Source organism: Ochotona princeps, chromosome 33 (assembly GCF_030435755.1).
Source record: "Ochotona princeps isolate mOchPri1 chromosome 33, mOchPri1.hap1, whole genome shotgun sequence".
NCBI classification, from domain to species: domain Eukaryota; kingdom Metazoa; phylum Chordata; class Mammalia; order Lagomorpha; family Ochotonidae; genus Ochotona; species Ochotona princeps.
This window is the reverse complement of record NC_080864.1, coordinates 1,756,243-1,770,070: the sequence shown is the minus strand read 5'-3', so window position 1 is coordinate 1,770,070 and position 13,828 is coordinate 1,756,243. Positions and strand designations below refer to the sequence as shown.

At 61.9% G+C, this 13,828-nt stretch overlaps 1 protein-coding gene across 1 annotated transcript in view; it reads left to right on the top strand.

The window, feature by feature from the left end:
• Positions 1-13,828, top strand: part of MYO9B (myosin IXB) — a 60,720-nt gene that overhangs the window by 11,551 nt on the left and 35,341 nt on the right. Inside the window, exon 2 of the mRNA XM_058658177.1 lies at positions 2,596-3,491. Coding sequence (XP_058514160.1) covers positions 2,652-3,491 — 840 coding nt within the window. The 5' untranslated portion in view covers positions 2,596-2,651. The remainder of the gene's footprint in view (positions 1-2,595; positions 3,492-13,828) is intronic.

Genomic DNA, 13,828 nt, shown 5'->3' with positions numbered 1-13,828 from the left:
AGAAGGCAGAGTTGCAGAGAGGCGGGGACACCCAGAATCTTCCATCCGGTGGGTCACTCCCGGGATGACCACAGCAGCCTGGGCTGGGCCAGGAGCTGCTTGCAGGTCTGCCCCGTGGGCACAATAACCTGAGCCCTTGGGCCGTCTTCCACTGCTTCTCCTGGGTGGTGTAACAGGGAGCTGGACAGGAAGTGGAGCGGCCAGGACTCGAACAGGCACCCCTGTGGGATGCCAGCCTTGTGGGCAGAGGCTCCCTCCCATGGGCTCTCCACTCATCTGTGTGGTGGGTGTGCCCAGGGCCTGGCTCCTGGGTCCCCGCCCGGCCATGCAGCCTCCCGTGGGCAGGTGCTCACTGCCCAGGCCAGGATGACACAGCTGACTGTTCGTGCCAGGCGCCACGTGGTCCTGTGGTGACTCAGCACAGTGAATCCATGTCCCTTCCGGGTCTTGGCAAGGGTCAGGGTGCTGGCTCCTCTCTCGGTGCTGAGCCATGTGGGCCATTGCGGTCCCCCATTGATGGATAGTGGCCGTGTCTGGCCCAGGTCCCTCCAGAGTCCCGCTGCCCCGAGCCATGGTGTCCACACGGGTGGATGCCGCTGGCTTGGTCCCACGTACGATCCTGGGGAGTGGGTGGGTGGGATGGATACCTGGAGGCCCCATTGTTGTGCTGTTTCGCACAGGGCAGCCAGCCCCTCATGCCCCCAACTTCTTAGTTTCCCCCACACAGCTGGGGCATGACGAAACACTCCCATGTGTGCCGGGGCAGCAGGGGCAGGAACAGGAACGAGGAATTGGGGAACGAAAGTGCCCAGAGGTAGCGGAAATGCTATGGCCACGTGACTCAGCCTGGAGCGCCCGCAGCGGGGGTACCCCCAGAACCCTGCTGTCTCCGCAGATCCCACTTGGGCAAAGGCAGAGGGTGTCATGGCTAGATGCACATTTGGGCCCTGTGGGTCCTCCCGGAGTCCGTGCACCGTCTCAGGAGAACACGGACCCTGGCATCCAGCACTGCACGTGCGCATATGCTCAGCACGCACACAGTGTTGGATCAGGTGGTTTTTTAAGAGTTACTTATTTTTCATTTTTATTGGAAAGGCAAATTTACAAAGAGGAGAAAGAGATCTTCCAACAGCTGGAGCTGAGCCGATCTGAAGCCAGGAGCCAGGAGCTTCTTCCAGGTCTCCCACGTGGGTGCAGGGTCCCAAGGCTTTGGGCCGTTCTCCACTGCTTTCCCAGGCCACAGGCAGGGAGCTGGATGGGAAGTGGAGCAGCCGGGACTCGAACCAGCACCCCTCAGGCAGGAAAGCCCCTAGAGTAAGCTTTTGATGTTTTTGTTAGTTTGTTTTGTGTTTAAGAAAACATACTTGGTTTCTAGAAGTGTCTTGGGGCTGGCATAGTGGATCCCTGTCTTAGGCCGTTTGGTGTTGCTATGGCAGAAGAGAAGAGAGCCCAGGAGCTGGCTTCTGGCCAGGGCCTCGCAGCATTGGTGTGGTGGGGGGCTGCACTGTGGGTGGGAGAGGTGCCCCGCCCCCAGCCACGGGACAGCTGCAGTTCCACACCAGGACTGAACCCGCAGCACCCGAGGTGTGGGTTGAGGCGTGGGGGGCCTGGCTGGACAGGAGCTGCACTGAGGGCCGGCCCGGTGGCTCCGTGGATTAAACGCTCACCCATGTCGCAGGCTGGGAGCCGTGTCAATGCCCGCCCCCCCCACGGTGCATTCGTGGGTTAAATGCTCACCCTTGTTGCAGGCCTCTTGTAGCAGAGGGAGGGCCTGCTTCCCGTCCAGCTCCCTGCTGCCGCACTTGCGAAGGCAGCAGTGGAGGAGGGTGGCCCGAGTGCGGGGGCCCCTGCCCACGTGTGGGTGACTTGGTCCCGGAGTTCTCAGCTCAGGGCATTTGCCTGTGCCACCTGCAGCCCTGACAGGCCTGGTGGTGCGAACTGGTGGCCTCTCTTCCTCCCTCTCATGCCTCGTCCTGCCAGCTTCCCGACGGCCCCCCAGTGGCATCTGCCAGCCCCTCTGGGTGGCATACCTTCCCGGGCCCCTGTGGCATTAGTGTGCTCCACGACCTGGGCCGCTCTGGGCTCCCTCAGCGGGCCTCAGGGGAGGACCATGGGGCTGTCCAGTCAGATGAGTCCCTGCTTGGGGGTCCCACGCTGTCCCCGGTGGATCGGAGTTGAGTGCTGCTCCTTCCTGTGGTTTTAACAAGGTCATCACAGGCGCCATGTATTTCATCCAGAGAACAGCTCTGGGGGGTGGCAGTTCAAGGCTGTGCGCCCCCATCCAGGGCCTGCTGGTCAGAGCAGCAGGGGTGGGGCCTACCCAGGAGCAGCGTGATGACATCACCACCTCTGAAGGACCCCCCAGCAGGGGCCTCCCCAACCTCAGTCCTCCTCTCGGGCTGGGTGCCTGGGACCCTGAGGCACCCCAGATGTGGTCCACCGGCGGGTGACATAAGGCTCGCCTGGCCCAGGTGGGCAGAGCTGGGCCGGAGATGGCGTGACCTTTGTGGGACCAACTCAGGAGGTGGCCGGGGTCTTCACGGCTAGGGGAGGGCGCCCTCTGCTCCCCGTGTCTGACTCTCCCTTCCCTTGCAGCTGCAGGAGGTGCGCGCCCAGCTGGGCAGGCATGCTGAGGCCGGGCGGCCGGCAGGATGAGTGTGCGCGAGGCGGGCAGCGCGGGCCGCGGGCAGCAGGCGGCCTACCAGCTGCACATCTTCCCTCGGCTGTCCGCCCCCGGGAGCCAGGCCTCGTGCCGCGTGACGGCCTCCAAGGACAGCACGGCGGCCGACGTGATCCGCGAGGCGGTCGCCAGCCTGCGCCTGGACGCCAGCAAGCGCTACGCGCTGGTGGAGGTGAAGGAGTCGGGCGGCGAGGAGTGGGCGCTGGACGCCAGCGACTCGCCCGTGCACCGCGTGCTGCTGTGGCCGCGCCGGGCGCGGGATGAGCACCCGCCGGCGGCCGGCTACTACTTCCTGCTGCAGGAGCGTGACGCCGACGGCAGCCTCAAGGACGTGCACGGGCAGCTGGCGGCGCAGGCGGCGGCCGCGCGGCGCCTGGTGGAGCGGGGCCTGCTGCCGCGGCCGGAGGCCGACGTGGACGACCTGTGCAACCTGCCCGAGCTCACCGAGGCGCACCTGCTGCAGAACCTCAAGCGGCGCTTCCTGCAGCAGAAGATCTACACGTACGCCGGCAGCATCCTGGTGGCCATCAACCCCTTCAAGTTCCTGCCCATCTACAACCCCAAGTACGTCAAGATGTACGAGAACCAGCAGCTGGGCAAGCTCGAGCCGCACGTGTTCGCGCTGGCCGACGTGGCCTACTACGCCATGCTGCGCAAGCGCGTCAACCAGTGCATCGTCATCTCGGGCGAGAGCGGCTCCGGCAAGACGCAGAGCACCAACTTCCTGATCCACTGCCTCACGGCGCTCAGCCAGAAGGGCCATGCCAGCGGGGTGGAGCGCACGATCCTGGGAGCCGGGCCGGTGCTGGAGGTGAGCAGGAGGGGACTGGGCGAGGGGAGGAGGAGCGGGCGGTGGGGCGGGCGGGCCTGGGGGTGGGGTGCTGGATCCTGGGGGCAGGGCCAGAGTGCATCCCCAGGAGTAAGGGTTTGTCATTCATAGTTCCCTGGAAAGAACGCTGCCCACGCGGCTGGGAAGAGGCAGCAGAAGGGACGTGGGACGGGAGACTTTATTGTGGTTTTTCCCAGGAAAGAAAGCACCAGGCGCCAGGTGGCTGTGGGATGCACTGTTGTGACTCACTGGAGCAGGTGCCCCCGGCTCGGGCTTGGGGAGCACAGGGGGGGCTTGGCCCCTGGGGGACCACAGCAGGGGCCTGGCCCCTCAGGGAGCAGGCGTAGGCTGCCCCCCCCCAGCAGCACAGCAGGGGCTTGGCCCCTCATGGAGCAGGCGTCGGCTGCCCCTCCAGCAGCACAGCAGGGGCTTGGCCCCTCAGGGAGCAGGCGTCGGCTGCCCCCCCAGCAGCACAGCAGGGGCTTGGCCCCTCAGGGAGCAGGCGCTGGCTGGGGCCCAGGCAGCACAAAAGGGTCTTGCCCTTCGTAGAGAAAGTGCTGGCTGGGGACGGCCTTGGGAGCACAGAGGGGGCTCAGCCCCTCATAGAGCAGGCAGCTTGCAGGTGAGTGAGCCTGGCTCTTGCTGGTTTGCCCGGGCAAGCTCTAGGCTGCTGTTCCTAGGAATTGGTTGGCCCTGGGTAGAGCCCGTGGGTGTCAGGGCACAGGATTGGGGAGGGGATGGTGGTAAAATGGTGTGATTAACCCACCACCACTGGCAGTAACTACCAGCCATCTTCCAAGTCCCAGAGGGGAAGGCCTACTGGGCACTCCGAGACCCAGGAGTGGGGCCCAGGGAGGCCTTGCCAAAGGAGGGGCAAGGGCAGGGAGCAGGACCCCCACACTTTGTCTGCATGTCCCAGCTCTGGACGTCCTGTGTCTGCTGAGCCTGGGCAGATGGCACAGGGTTAGCAGGTGCCCGGCCGAGCCCCCGCAGTACTTCCCTGCAACTCGCATTCTCAGGGCACACTGGGGGACTCTGCAAAGCTCCAGGAGGGCATGTATCGGACTGGATGCTTTAACACCGCTGAGGACGCCCACATTGGGTTGGATTTCCCAGCTCCGTGGCTTTCTGCTTGGGCTTCCTGCCAGTGCAGGCTCTGGGAGGGGGCAGCCGCCTTGGCTCAGCACCCTCCAGCCCCGTTAGGGGACCTGCAGGGGCCTTCCACTACAGCCCAGCCCAGCCCTGGGCTGAGCAGACCATCTGCAGATCGGGCCGGCCAATGGAAGAGCTGTGTGTGTGTGTGTGTGTGTGTGTGTGTCTGTCTGTCTGTCTGTCTCTGTCCATCCAAGCTTTCTTTTTTTTAAATTAGTAAGTTTGTGGAAAAGTGAACTATTATTTTGGTGTCAGAAATGATTTGAAATCTGTGCCTGTTTTGTGTCCTCCGCTCCCATAATGGGTGTCCCTCTAAGGGAACCCCGTGGAGACCTCGTGGCTACCCGTGGGCCTCGGCCATCTCCAGGGAGCACCGTGGAGGCCTCGTGGCTGCCCGTGGGCCTCGGCCGTCTGTGGGAGCCCCGTGGAGACCTCGCTGCAGCTCCCGTGGGCCTCAGCTGCTGTGGTATATTGTTACCCACCAGAGCCCACCATGAACCTTCCGGGCTGTTCATTCTTGCCTTGTGCGTTCTGTGGGTTTGGGCAAACATGAAAGGCCCCGGAGTGCCGGTTACAGAGGCGCACGGAGGGCTGCTGGTGTCCTGGACGCCCCGTCCTCTGCCGCCCCAGCCCCTGGCAAGCGCCGATCCGTTCACTGCGACACTAGATCAGTCTGCTCGTGGAAGGTCAGAGCTGCGTCTCGCCGGGCGTAGCCTCGTCGTACGGGCCTCCTTAAGGCTCCGCGTGTCTGTGTGACCTGAAGGCGTGTTTCTTGTGGGCAGGGAGAGCGAGCAGGCTTGTCTAACTTGTGTTCCAGTATGCTATGCTGCATTTGCCCTGTTTTATTCTTGTTACTCTCTTCCTGTGCCCAGTACTCAAGCTTGGTCCCTGGGTATGGATGCCCAAGGAAATGCACAGCCCTGGGGTTTGGTTCTCCCCAGAGCGCTGGGCCCTCGCTGGGGGTCGTGAAGCAGCTGCAAGCGGGGTGGCAGAGTGGGGAGGACCAGCCCATTGTGCACACACCTGCCATGTGCTTCCTGGTGGCCACGCATGGTGTGGGGCGGGTGCAGCACTGGCACCGAGCCTCGTGTGTGAGAGAAGGGAGAGCGAAGAGCTGGTGTCATTGTGCGCCGGCGCTGAGGCCCTGGGCAGCACTGCAGGGCGGAGGGGACAGGCAGGCGACAGGCAGGCTGTGCTGGGCTTGCTGGCCTCCCAGCTCGCGGGGGTCCAGGTCCTTGGCTGCTGGCCGCATGGCCCCCACCTATGGCTGCAGTGTCGCCATGGGTCCTCCTTGGTGGGGGACAGGCCGTTCACCACTCTCCCCATGCCTGCAGAGACACCCGCTCCAGGGTGAGGTCACAGCCCCCAGGGTCAGAAGGCTAGGCCGGGGGTGTGATTGCTGGAGCAGGGAGGAGTCAGTCCAGACACACACCCCATAGCAGGGGGCGGGTCACACCGCTGGGCTGCCTCCCCCCCAACACACCAGGGTGTGGGGTGCTCCCAGTGCCTGCAGTGCCTCTGCCGGCCCCCTCCGCAGCAATGGACCCCGGGACTGTCACAAGCCACACCCCTGAGTTCGCCCAGACTGCCTATCCGGCAGGACCCACACTACTTCCAAACCTAGTTCCAGCCAGCTAAGTAGAGGTGTGTCGTGGCCGTGGCCGTGGTTGCTAATGTACTTCCCACCGTAGGAGAGCGTCTCCTGCCCCAACCCTTCGCTCAGGCTCTGCTGTCCTGGGCTGCACTCGGCTGGTGGCCGGCTCGCTGCTGATGCTGTGGCCCGCTCTCCCTCGGTGTCTGAGCCCCCTCGCTGCCTTGTCCCGTTCTTTCAAAGACTGAGTTCTTTGTTTCTTTGGAAGGCAGAGTTGCGAAGAGGAAGGGAGACAGAGGTCTTCCATCCACTGGTTCATTCCCCAAGTGGCCGCAACAGCCGGGCCAAAGCCAGGAGCCAAGAGCTCCATCCAGGTCTCCCATGTGGGGAGCAGGGGCCAAGCCCTCGGGCCGGTTTCTGCTGCTTTTCTCGGAGGATGGTGGGGGAGCAGGATTGGAAGTGCAACAGGCAGGACTCGAACTGGCCTGTGTATGGGATGCTGGCGTCAGGCACTGCCACGGCCTACTCACCTTACCCTAGTGTCACACCTGCAGGGCCTATGGCTGCTGAGGAGGCCAGAGGTGCCAGGGGTTAGGACCGACATTCAGGGGGTCACAGGTGCCTTCTGTGGGCAGGCCAGGGTCTGAGTCCACCCCGCCCCCAGCCGCCTCACCCCTCCCCTTTGCCCCAGCCCCCAGCCCCGGAAGTCCCATGGCTGGCGCAGCCTGGGGGCGTTCGGGACTTTTTCTCAGCTCCCCGAAAGAAGAAGTCCACTTGTTTTGAGGTTTGGGTGTCGTCGGCACCCCATCCCCCTCCGCGGGCCTGGGTTGCAGCCTCAGTGTGCAGTTCTGAGCAGAAAACAGGAAGGCAGCGTGGGGCAGAGCAGACCGTCAGCTGATGCGCCCGCCCGCTGTCACAGCTGTGCTGCCGTCACCGGGCCCGCTCACTGCTTCAGACATATACACGCCTCCCTGTGCCCCAACACCAGAACCCCGCGTCCATGCGGGCTGCTGGCTCCCCAGGGCAGCGCCCGTCTTGGGGCACCCCTCACTGTAGAATTTGCACACTGCAACATGGCTCCCCTCGCTCTGTGCTTGCGGCATGGCACCCCGGGCATCCTGCATGTCTGTGCTCTAGAACTCACGAGTTGTTTATTTCTGGAATTTTCCATTGAATGTTTTCAACCTGTGGTTAACCACAGGTAACTGAGACCACAGAAGCCAAAACCAGGAATAGTGGGGGCAGGGGTAGCCCGAGGACAGGTTGCTGGCCAGCCCACCGCAGGACACAGTGGCCGCTCAGAGCTGCAGGTCCAGGCTCGGGGCAGCGCCTGCCGTGGGGCACCAATGTGCAACTTTTACTTGAGAAACATACTCCTTTTGATGTATTTTTAAATGTTTATTTGAAAGCAAAAGGAGAGGGGAAGGGCGGTAGAGCTCTTCCACTGGCTGGGTCTGGGGGTCCCTGGAAACTTAGTCTGGGTTTCTTTTTGTTTTTAAGATGTATTTTATTTTTATTGCAAAATCAGATATACTGAGAGGAGGAGAGGCAGAGAGGAAGATCTTCCGTCCAATGATTCACTCCCCAAGTGGCCACAACGGCTGGTGCTGCGTTGTGGGGACCGACGCAGCAGGAGCCAGGAACTTCCTCCAGGTCTCCCACACAGGTGCAAGGTCCCAAGGCTTTGGGCCGTCCTCCACTGCTTTCCCAGGCCACAGGCACGGAGCTGGATGGGAAGTGGGGCTGCCAGGATTAGAACCGGTGCCCATATGGGATCCTGGCATGTTCAAGGCGAGGACTTTAGCCACTAGGCCACCGTGCTGGGCCCCAGTCTGGGTTTCTTAGAATGTTCTAGGGGCACAGCAGTGAAGATGGCTGTGGAGGGTCAGGGATGGGGTAAAGTGTCCTCTCTTGGGAACCAGCTTTGAATCCTCCCTCTGTTCCTGATCCCAGCTCCTTGCACGTGTGCACCCAGGGAAGCCCCAGGGGCGGCCCCCGACGTGGGAGATCCATGCCCCCGATGTGGGAGGCGTGGCTGGAGCTCCTGACCTACTGCTGGTATTACAGGCGTCTGGAATGAACTAATACCTAGAAGACGGAGCGCTAGCTGTGCATCTGTCTGTGGCTCTCTCTCCTTCCTGTACCAAAAATGCAGTTTAAGTGTATCTACTTGCTACCTTGCAAATAAAGGGATGCTACATCCATGGATTCAGCCCACTGTGGGTGGGCATGGAAGGCCGCCGTCCCGGGTGCCCAGGGCCGTGGCTGGGCCGTGGCCTCTCTAAGCAACTTTCACATCAGGCGTCCTGTGCCTGCATGTCTTCCCACACACACTGCCCTGTGGCATGTGTACAGTGTGTGGTCCTGGGACCAGTCCCCCGAACAGACACGGAACACAGAACGTTCCAGAAGGCTCTGCCAGGGCCTCCACGTCTGCTACCCACGACAGCTCCCGTGCTCCAGATCTGTGGCTATTTCAGGCCAGGAAGGAAGTGACATTTCAGGAGCAAAAGTTGAAATTCTGAGGTGTATTTTAGGCAGTGTGAGAGGTCTGCTTTGGACTTGGGGAAGGAGCTGGTGGGAGGTGCAGGAGGGTCCGATCCCTTGCCGTCCGGGCCGGGTTTGAACACCACACTGTCCGTTCTCCTGGGCCACCATCAGTCCCTTGCTGCGCCTGCCAGCTGATTCATTTCCTAGAGATTGTGCAGGGCGGGGCAGCTGGCAGCCCAACCCCACACCTTGTGCGTGACTCAGCCAGACCTGACCCCAGAGCCCACAAGGCTCTGCCGCCTGGAAGCTAGGCCCACCAGCCCAGCGGTGACCCCTGCGCGTGCCTGCTGACCAGGACCCCTTGGCAGCCCCAGTTGTCCCTGGGGACACTGCTCCACGACAAATCAGCACAGACTCACCCCCGGGTGGGGGGCTGGGGATGGCATGGGTGCCCCCTAGTGGGCAGGCACCCCTTCTCCCCCTCAGATCTAGCTGCAGCCTTGGTGAGCATTCCGAACCCACCGCTTGCGGGTGGAAAGTACTTCTCCCCAAAACTGCACCCGTGCCTAGTGTCCTTGTCTTGCTCCTTCCTGACCCCATGGGGAGGGACATGGCGCCGGCCTGGTCGTGGCGTGGGGAGGGATGTGGCACCAGCCTGGTCATGGTGTGGGAGGGACGCGGCACTGGCCTGGTCATGGCGTGGGAGGGACGCGGCACTGGCCTGGTCGTGGCGTGGGAGGGACGCGGCGCTGGCCTGGTGTAAGGCGCTGCCAGTTGGCGGAACAGGTGCATGTTCCATGTGATCCCTGTGTCTACTCAGGGATCCTAGCGTCATGGCTCAGAGTGTCCATGGGCAGTCCCAGAACCCCAGACCACCTGGAAGAATGTGTGCGTCCCGTTTGCCAGTAAAACTTCATTGATGAAAAGTGAGAGAGATCAGATAAACCCAGATTGGCTTTATTTGGAAGTCACCCTTACAGAGCCAGCATCCCCAGATGGCTGCAACCAGGCTGCCCAGGCGCCCATCCGGGTCTCCCCGCGGCTGCTGGCTTCAGCTGGACACGGCCCTCACTTGTCACAGGCACTCGGGGCCACGAAGGAGCCCCTGGAGGTGTTCATGTCTCCGTGGGGTCCCCCTGACAACCACGTGATGCTGGGGCGGGGAAGGGACACCAGGAAGAACATGGAGATGGACCTCAAGTGTGGTTTTCCGCGCATGTGACTTCTCTCCCTGATCTGTGGCCCAGTGCTGCCAGGAGGCCCTGCCCGGAGGGTTGCTGGATGAGGTGGGGTGGGGTGGGCCTGTGGGGGCAGCTGCTCTCAGCGCTCACGTCTCTCCGTCACCGTGCGGGTGCAGCCTCACTCCACCGCAGCGCCAGAAACTCCCCGGTGACGCCAGCACGTGTGGCAAGAATGAGCAAATGTTGGTGCCTTTGTCCAGCCATGACTGCCCTGAGCTGCGTTCCTGCCACCATCGGTCCCTACAGAAAAAGAAAGGGATGGATGGACCTGTGGCCAAAGCTCGCGTGGAGATCCTGAGTGTGAATGCTGGCGCTGCCGTGTGTGTGTGTGTCATCATTGTGTCGCGTCCATCCTCTGGTTCACTCCAGACATGCAGCAGCCAGGACTGGAACAAACTCACAGCCGGGAGCTCCATCCGGGCCTCCCAGGTGGGTGGTGGGCACCCCAAGCACTTGCAGCCTCATCTTTTGCCATCCCAGGCATGTTAGCAGGAAAGCGCCTTAAAACCAGAATAGCTGAGACTCAAACCTGTGTTCTGAAATGTGACACGGGCATTGCAGGCGGCTGCCTCACCATGGCACCTCAGGGCAGGCCACCCCACTGAGTTCTGGTCCTGACGCCAGCTGCACTCAACGCACACCGCAGGAGGTAGCGGTGGTGGGTGCTGGAGTCTCTGCCTGGTGGCTGGGGGAGAGCACTGGGGCAGCGGTGGTGGGTGATGGAGGTCCTGCCTGCTGTCTGGGGCCTGGGGGAGGGCACTGGGGCAGCGGTGGTGGGTGATGGAGGTCCTGCCTGCTGTCTGGGGCCTGGGGGAGGGCACTGGGGCATGCCCTGCCTGTCTGCCTCCCATGGAAAGCAGGAAAGTGTAGGGAAGGGGTTAGCGAGGTCTTGCGCTGCCTCGTGTCTCCCAGAGCTGTGTCGTCCTGGCAGCATCTTGCTCTGTTCTAGCACTCAGAGCCCTCCCTGAGGCTCTAGGTTAAGAAGTTAGACTGGCCGGCCTCTTGGGCGAGCCTGCCCTGGGGCCCAGGACGGTGTCCTCCGCAGGCACCTGCAGCCTGCACCTGGCTGGTTCCTCACCCAGTTTCCTAGAGGGTGCACAGTCCGTGGCCTACTCAGGGCAAAGGGGACGGGCCGGCCGGCCGGGATCTCAGGATGGGATTGCGTTGCTGGCGGGAGGAGGGGAGCTGTTTGTGTCTGTGTCCCACTGCACACTCCCTGAGCCCAGCAGGCAGCCTGGCCGCCTCAGCCCACTCCAGCTCCTGGCTCACGCCAATCCTGGCAGGCGGCAGGTGGGCCTCATGGGGCTCCCCGCCTGCCCTGGACCCCATGCTGGCGTCAGGAGAGAAGTAGAGGAAGGGACTGCGACTGGGTGCTCACCCCGTCTCTCTCACAGTCTTCGTAATTTTTTTAAAAGATTTATTTATGTTTAATGGAAAGGCAGATTTATAGGGAGGAGAGACAGAGAGGAAGATCTTCTGTCCGCTGATTCACTCCCCAAGTGGCCACAACAGCCAGAGCTGAGCCGACCTGAAGCCAGGAGCCAGGAGCTTCTTCCAGGTCTCCCACGCGGGTGCAGGGTCCCAAGGCTCTAGGCTGTCCTCCACTGCTTTCCCAGGCCACAGGCACGGAGCTGGATGGGAAGTGGGGCAGCCGGGATTAGAACCAGCGCCCAAATGGGATCCCGGTGCGTTCAAGGCGAGGGCTTTAGCCACTAGGCCATGCCACTGGGCCCTCATAATTTGAATTTTTTAAAAATATGAATAACCAAGTCAAAGGGTCAGGTCTATAGGTCCTTGGGTGGAAAGCAGCAGGGCGGTGGTCCTCACGGGGCGGTGGTCCTCACGGGGTGGTGGTCTTCACGGGGCGGTGGTCCTCACGGGGCGGTAGTCCTCAGGCAGTGTGGTGGTCCTCATGGGGCGGTAGTCCTCAGGCAGTGTGGTGGTCCTCACGGGGCGGTAGTCCTCAGGCAGTGTGGTGGTCCTCACGGGGCGGTAGTCCTCACGGGGCGGTAGTCCTCAGGCAGTGTGGTGGTCCTCACGGGGCGGTGGTCCTCACGGGGCGGTAGTCCTCAGGCAGTGTGGTGGTCCTCACAGGGCAGTGGTCTTCACACTGCAGTGTCTCTCAGCGCTCTGGATCCTGTGTGTGACACTAGTGCTCGCTCACCCTGAAGACTCCTTGGGTCATTCATGCCAAATTTCCAGTGCCAAAATGATTTTTGATGTAGTTTTCTGTGTTGAAGTGTCCTTGCACACAGCGCAAATGCAGTCACGTGGCTAGAATGCAGGCCCGGGCCCGGCACTGTGGCACGGCAGGTCAAGCCACCGCCCGCGTGGACCCCAGTTGGAGTCCCTGCTGCTCTGCTCTGGTCACGCTTCCTGCTGCCGTGCCTAGCAAAGCGGGGGCAGACAGAATAAGTGCTCATGTAGCCAGTCCCTAGTTCTCTTTCCGTAACTGCCTTTGAAAAATAAGTAACTCTTACCTCAAAGCAAGCAAGCAAAAAATGTGTAGGAAGTCCCGAACTCAGCCCAGGCCGACCCGCAGCCCTATGTGAGGTGGCTCGCTCCGATGGGCGGCAGCAGGCTTCCTCGAGACATTCTTGAAGCTATCCCACAGCAGCTCCCAGAGCGAGCGGCCCGAGTTCTGGAAGGAGGGGCAGGTGCTGGCTGCCGTGGCTCGCTGGCCGCTCGGGCCACCGCAGCCCATAGCGGGAGGGCAGCCCCCGTTTAAGCCCGGGCCCCCTGCACGTGCGTACCCTGGGAGGCCCCCTGCACCTGCGTGGGGCTGCCAGCCCCTCGCGTCCACCTGGCCCAGCCCTGCCTATTTCAGACATTTGCAGGATGGGAGATTTCATTGTGTGTGTATGTGGGTTACTCTACCTTTAGCATAGATAAAAAAGTAAACAGTAAAAAAATTACTTTATGAGTACGAAAGTGAATGAATCAATGTCCTGACTCTAAAAGTTAAAACAATAAAAAACCCCAGTGAGAGGCATTGAGACCTGGGTGTCCCCAGGGGAACTTGGGTGAATTCTTCCGCTCTTTGCGTGGCCCTCTGGACCACACAGGCCATTCCCTGTCAGGCTCCACGCACCGACACCGGGCGGGCCGTGCCCACTGGCATCACCCTCGGCCAGGAGACCTGACGTTGAGGGTCATACTTGGGGGGTGGGAGGTTTCCCCTTCATTTATTTCAATTTTTAATTTTTTATTTGAAAGGCAGCAAGGCAGAGAGATTCCATCCGCTGGCTCACTCGCTCAGATGATGCCTGACGTTCAGGGCTAGACGAGGCTGAAGCCAGGAGCCAGGAGCTCTTCCGGATCTTCATGCGGGTGCCGGGTCCCAAAGCTCTGGGCCGTCCTCTGCTGCTTTTCCAGGCCACAGGCAGGGAGCTGGATGGGATAGTGGAATAGTCGGGACACGAACTGGTGCCCATATGGGATTGTGGCACTGCAGGTGGAGGGTTAGCCAATTAGGCCATTGCAGGAGCCCCAAGGACATCTTTCACCGTGGGAGGTTGGGCTCCCACCTCAGGGTTGGGCTTGGTGTTAAGATTTCCCACCCCACCCACTGTGCGGGTTTGCTGGGAGACACTGGGTCCTGGTGGGAGTGTGCCCCCGTTCCAGGGTGTCCCTGACCCAGGAGTGCTGGCCGTGTCGCCCTTTTTCCAACCACATCCGATGGACGACACATGACAGTCCCTGCGCACAGTCTTGCTATCTGGCGCCCCAAACCCTATGGGCAACAGGAAGTGAAGACAGCCCCATGAGGCGGGCTTTGGGGAGCCTCTACTTCCTCCTCCCTCCCCGAGTCAGGGAGCCCTGAGGTGGGGGTGACTGCTCCGCCT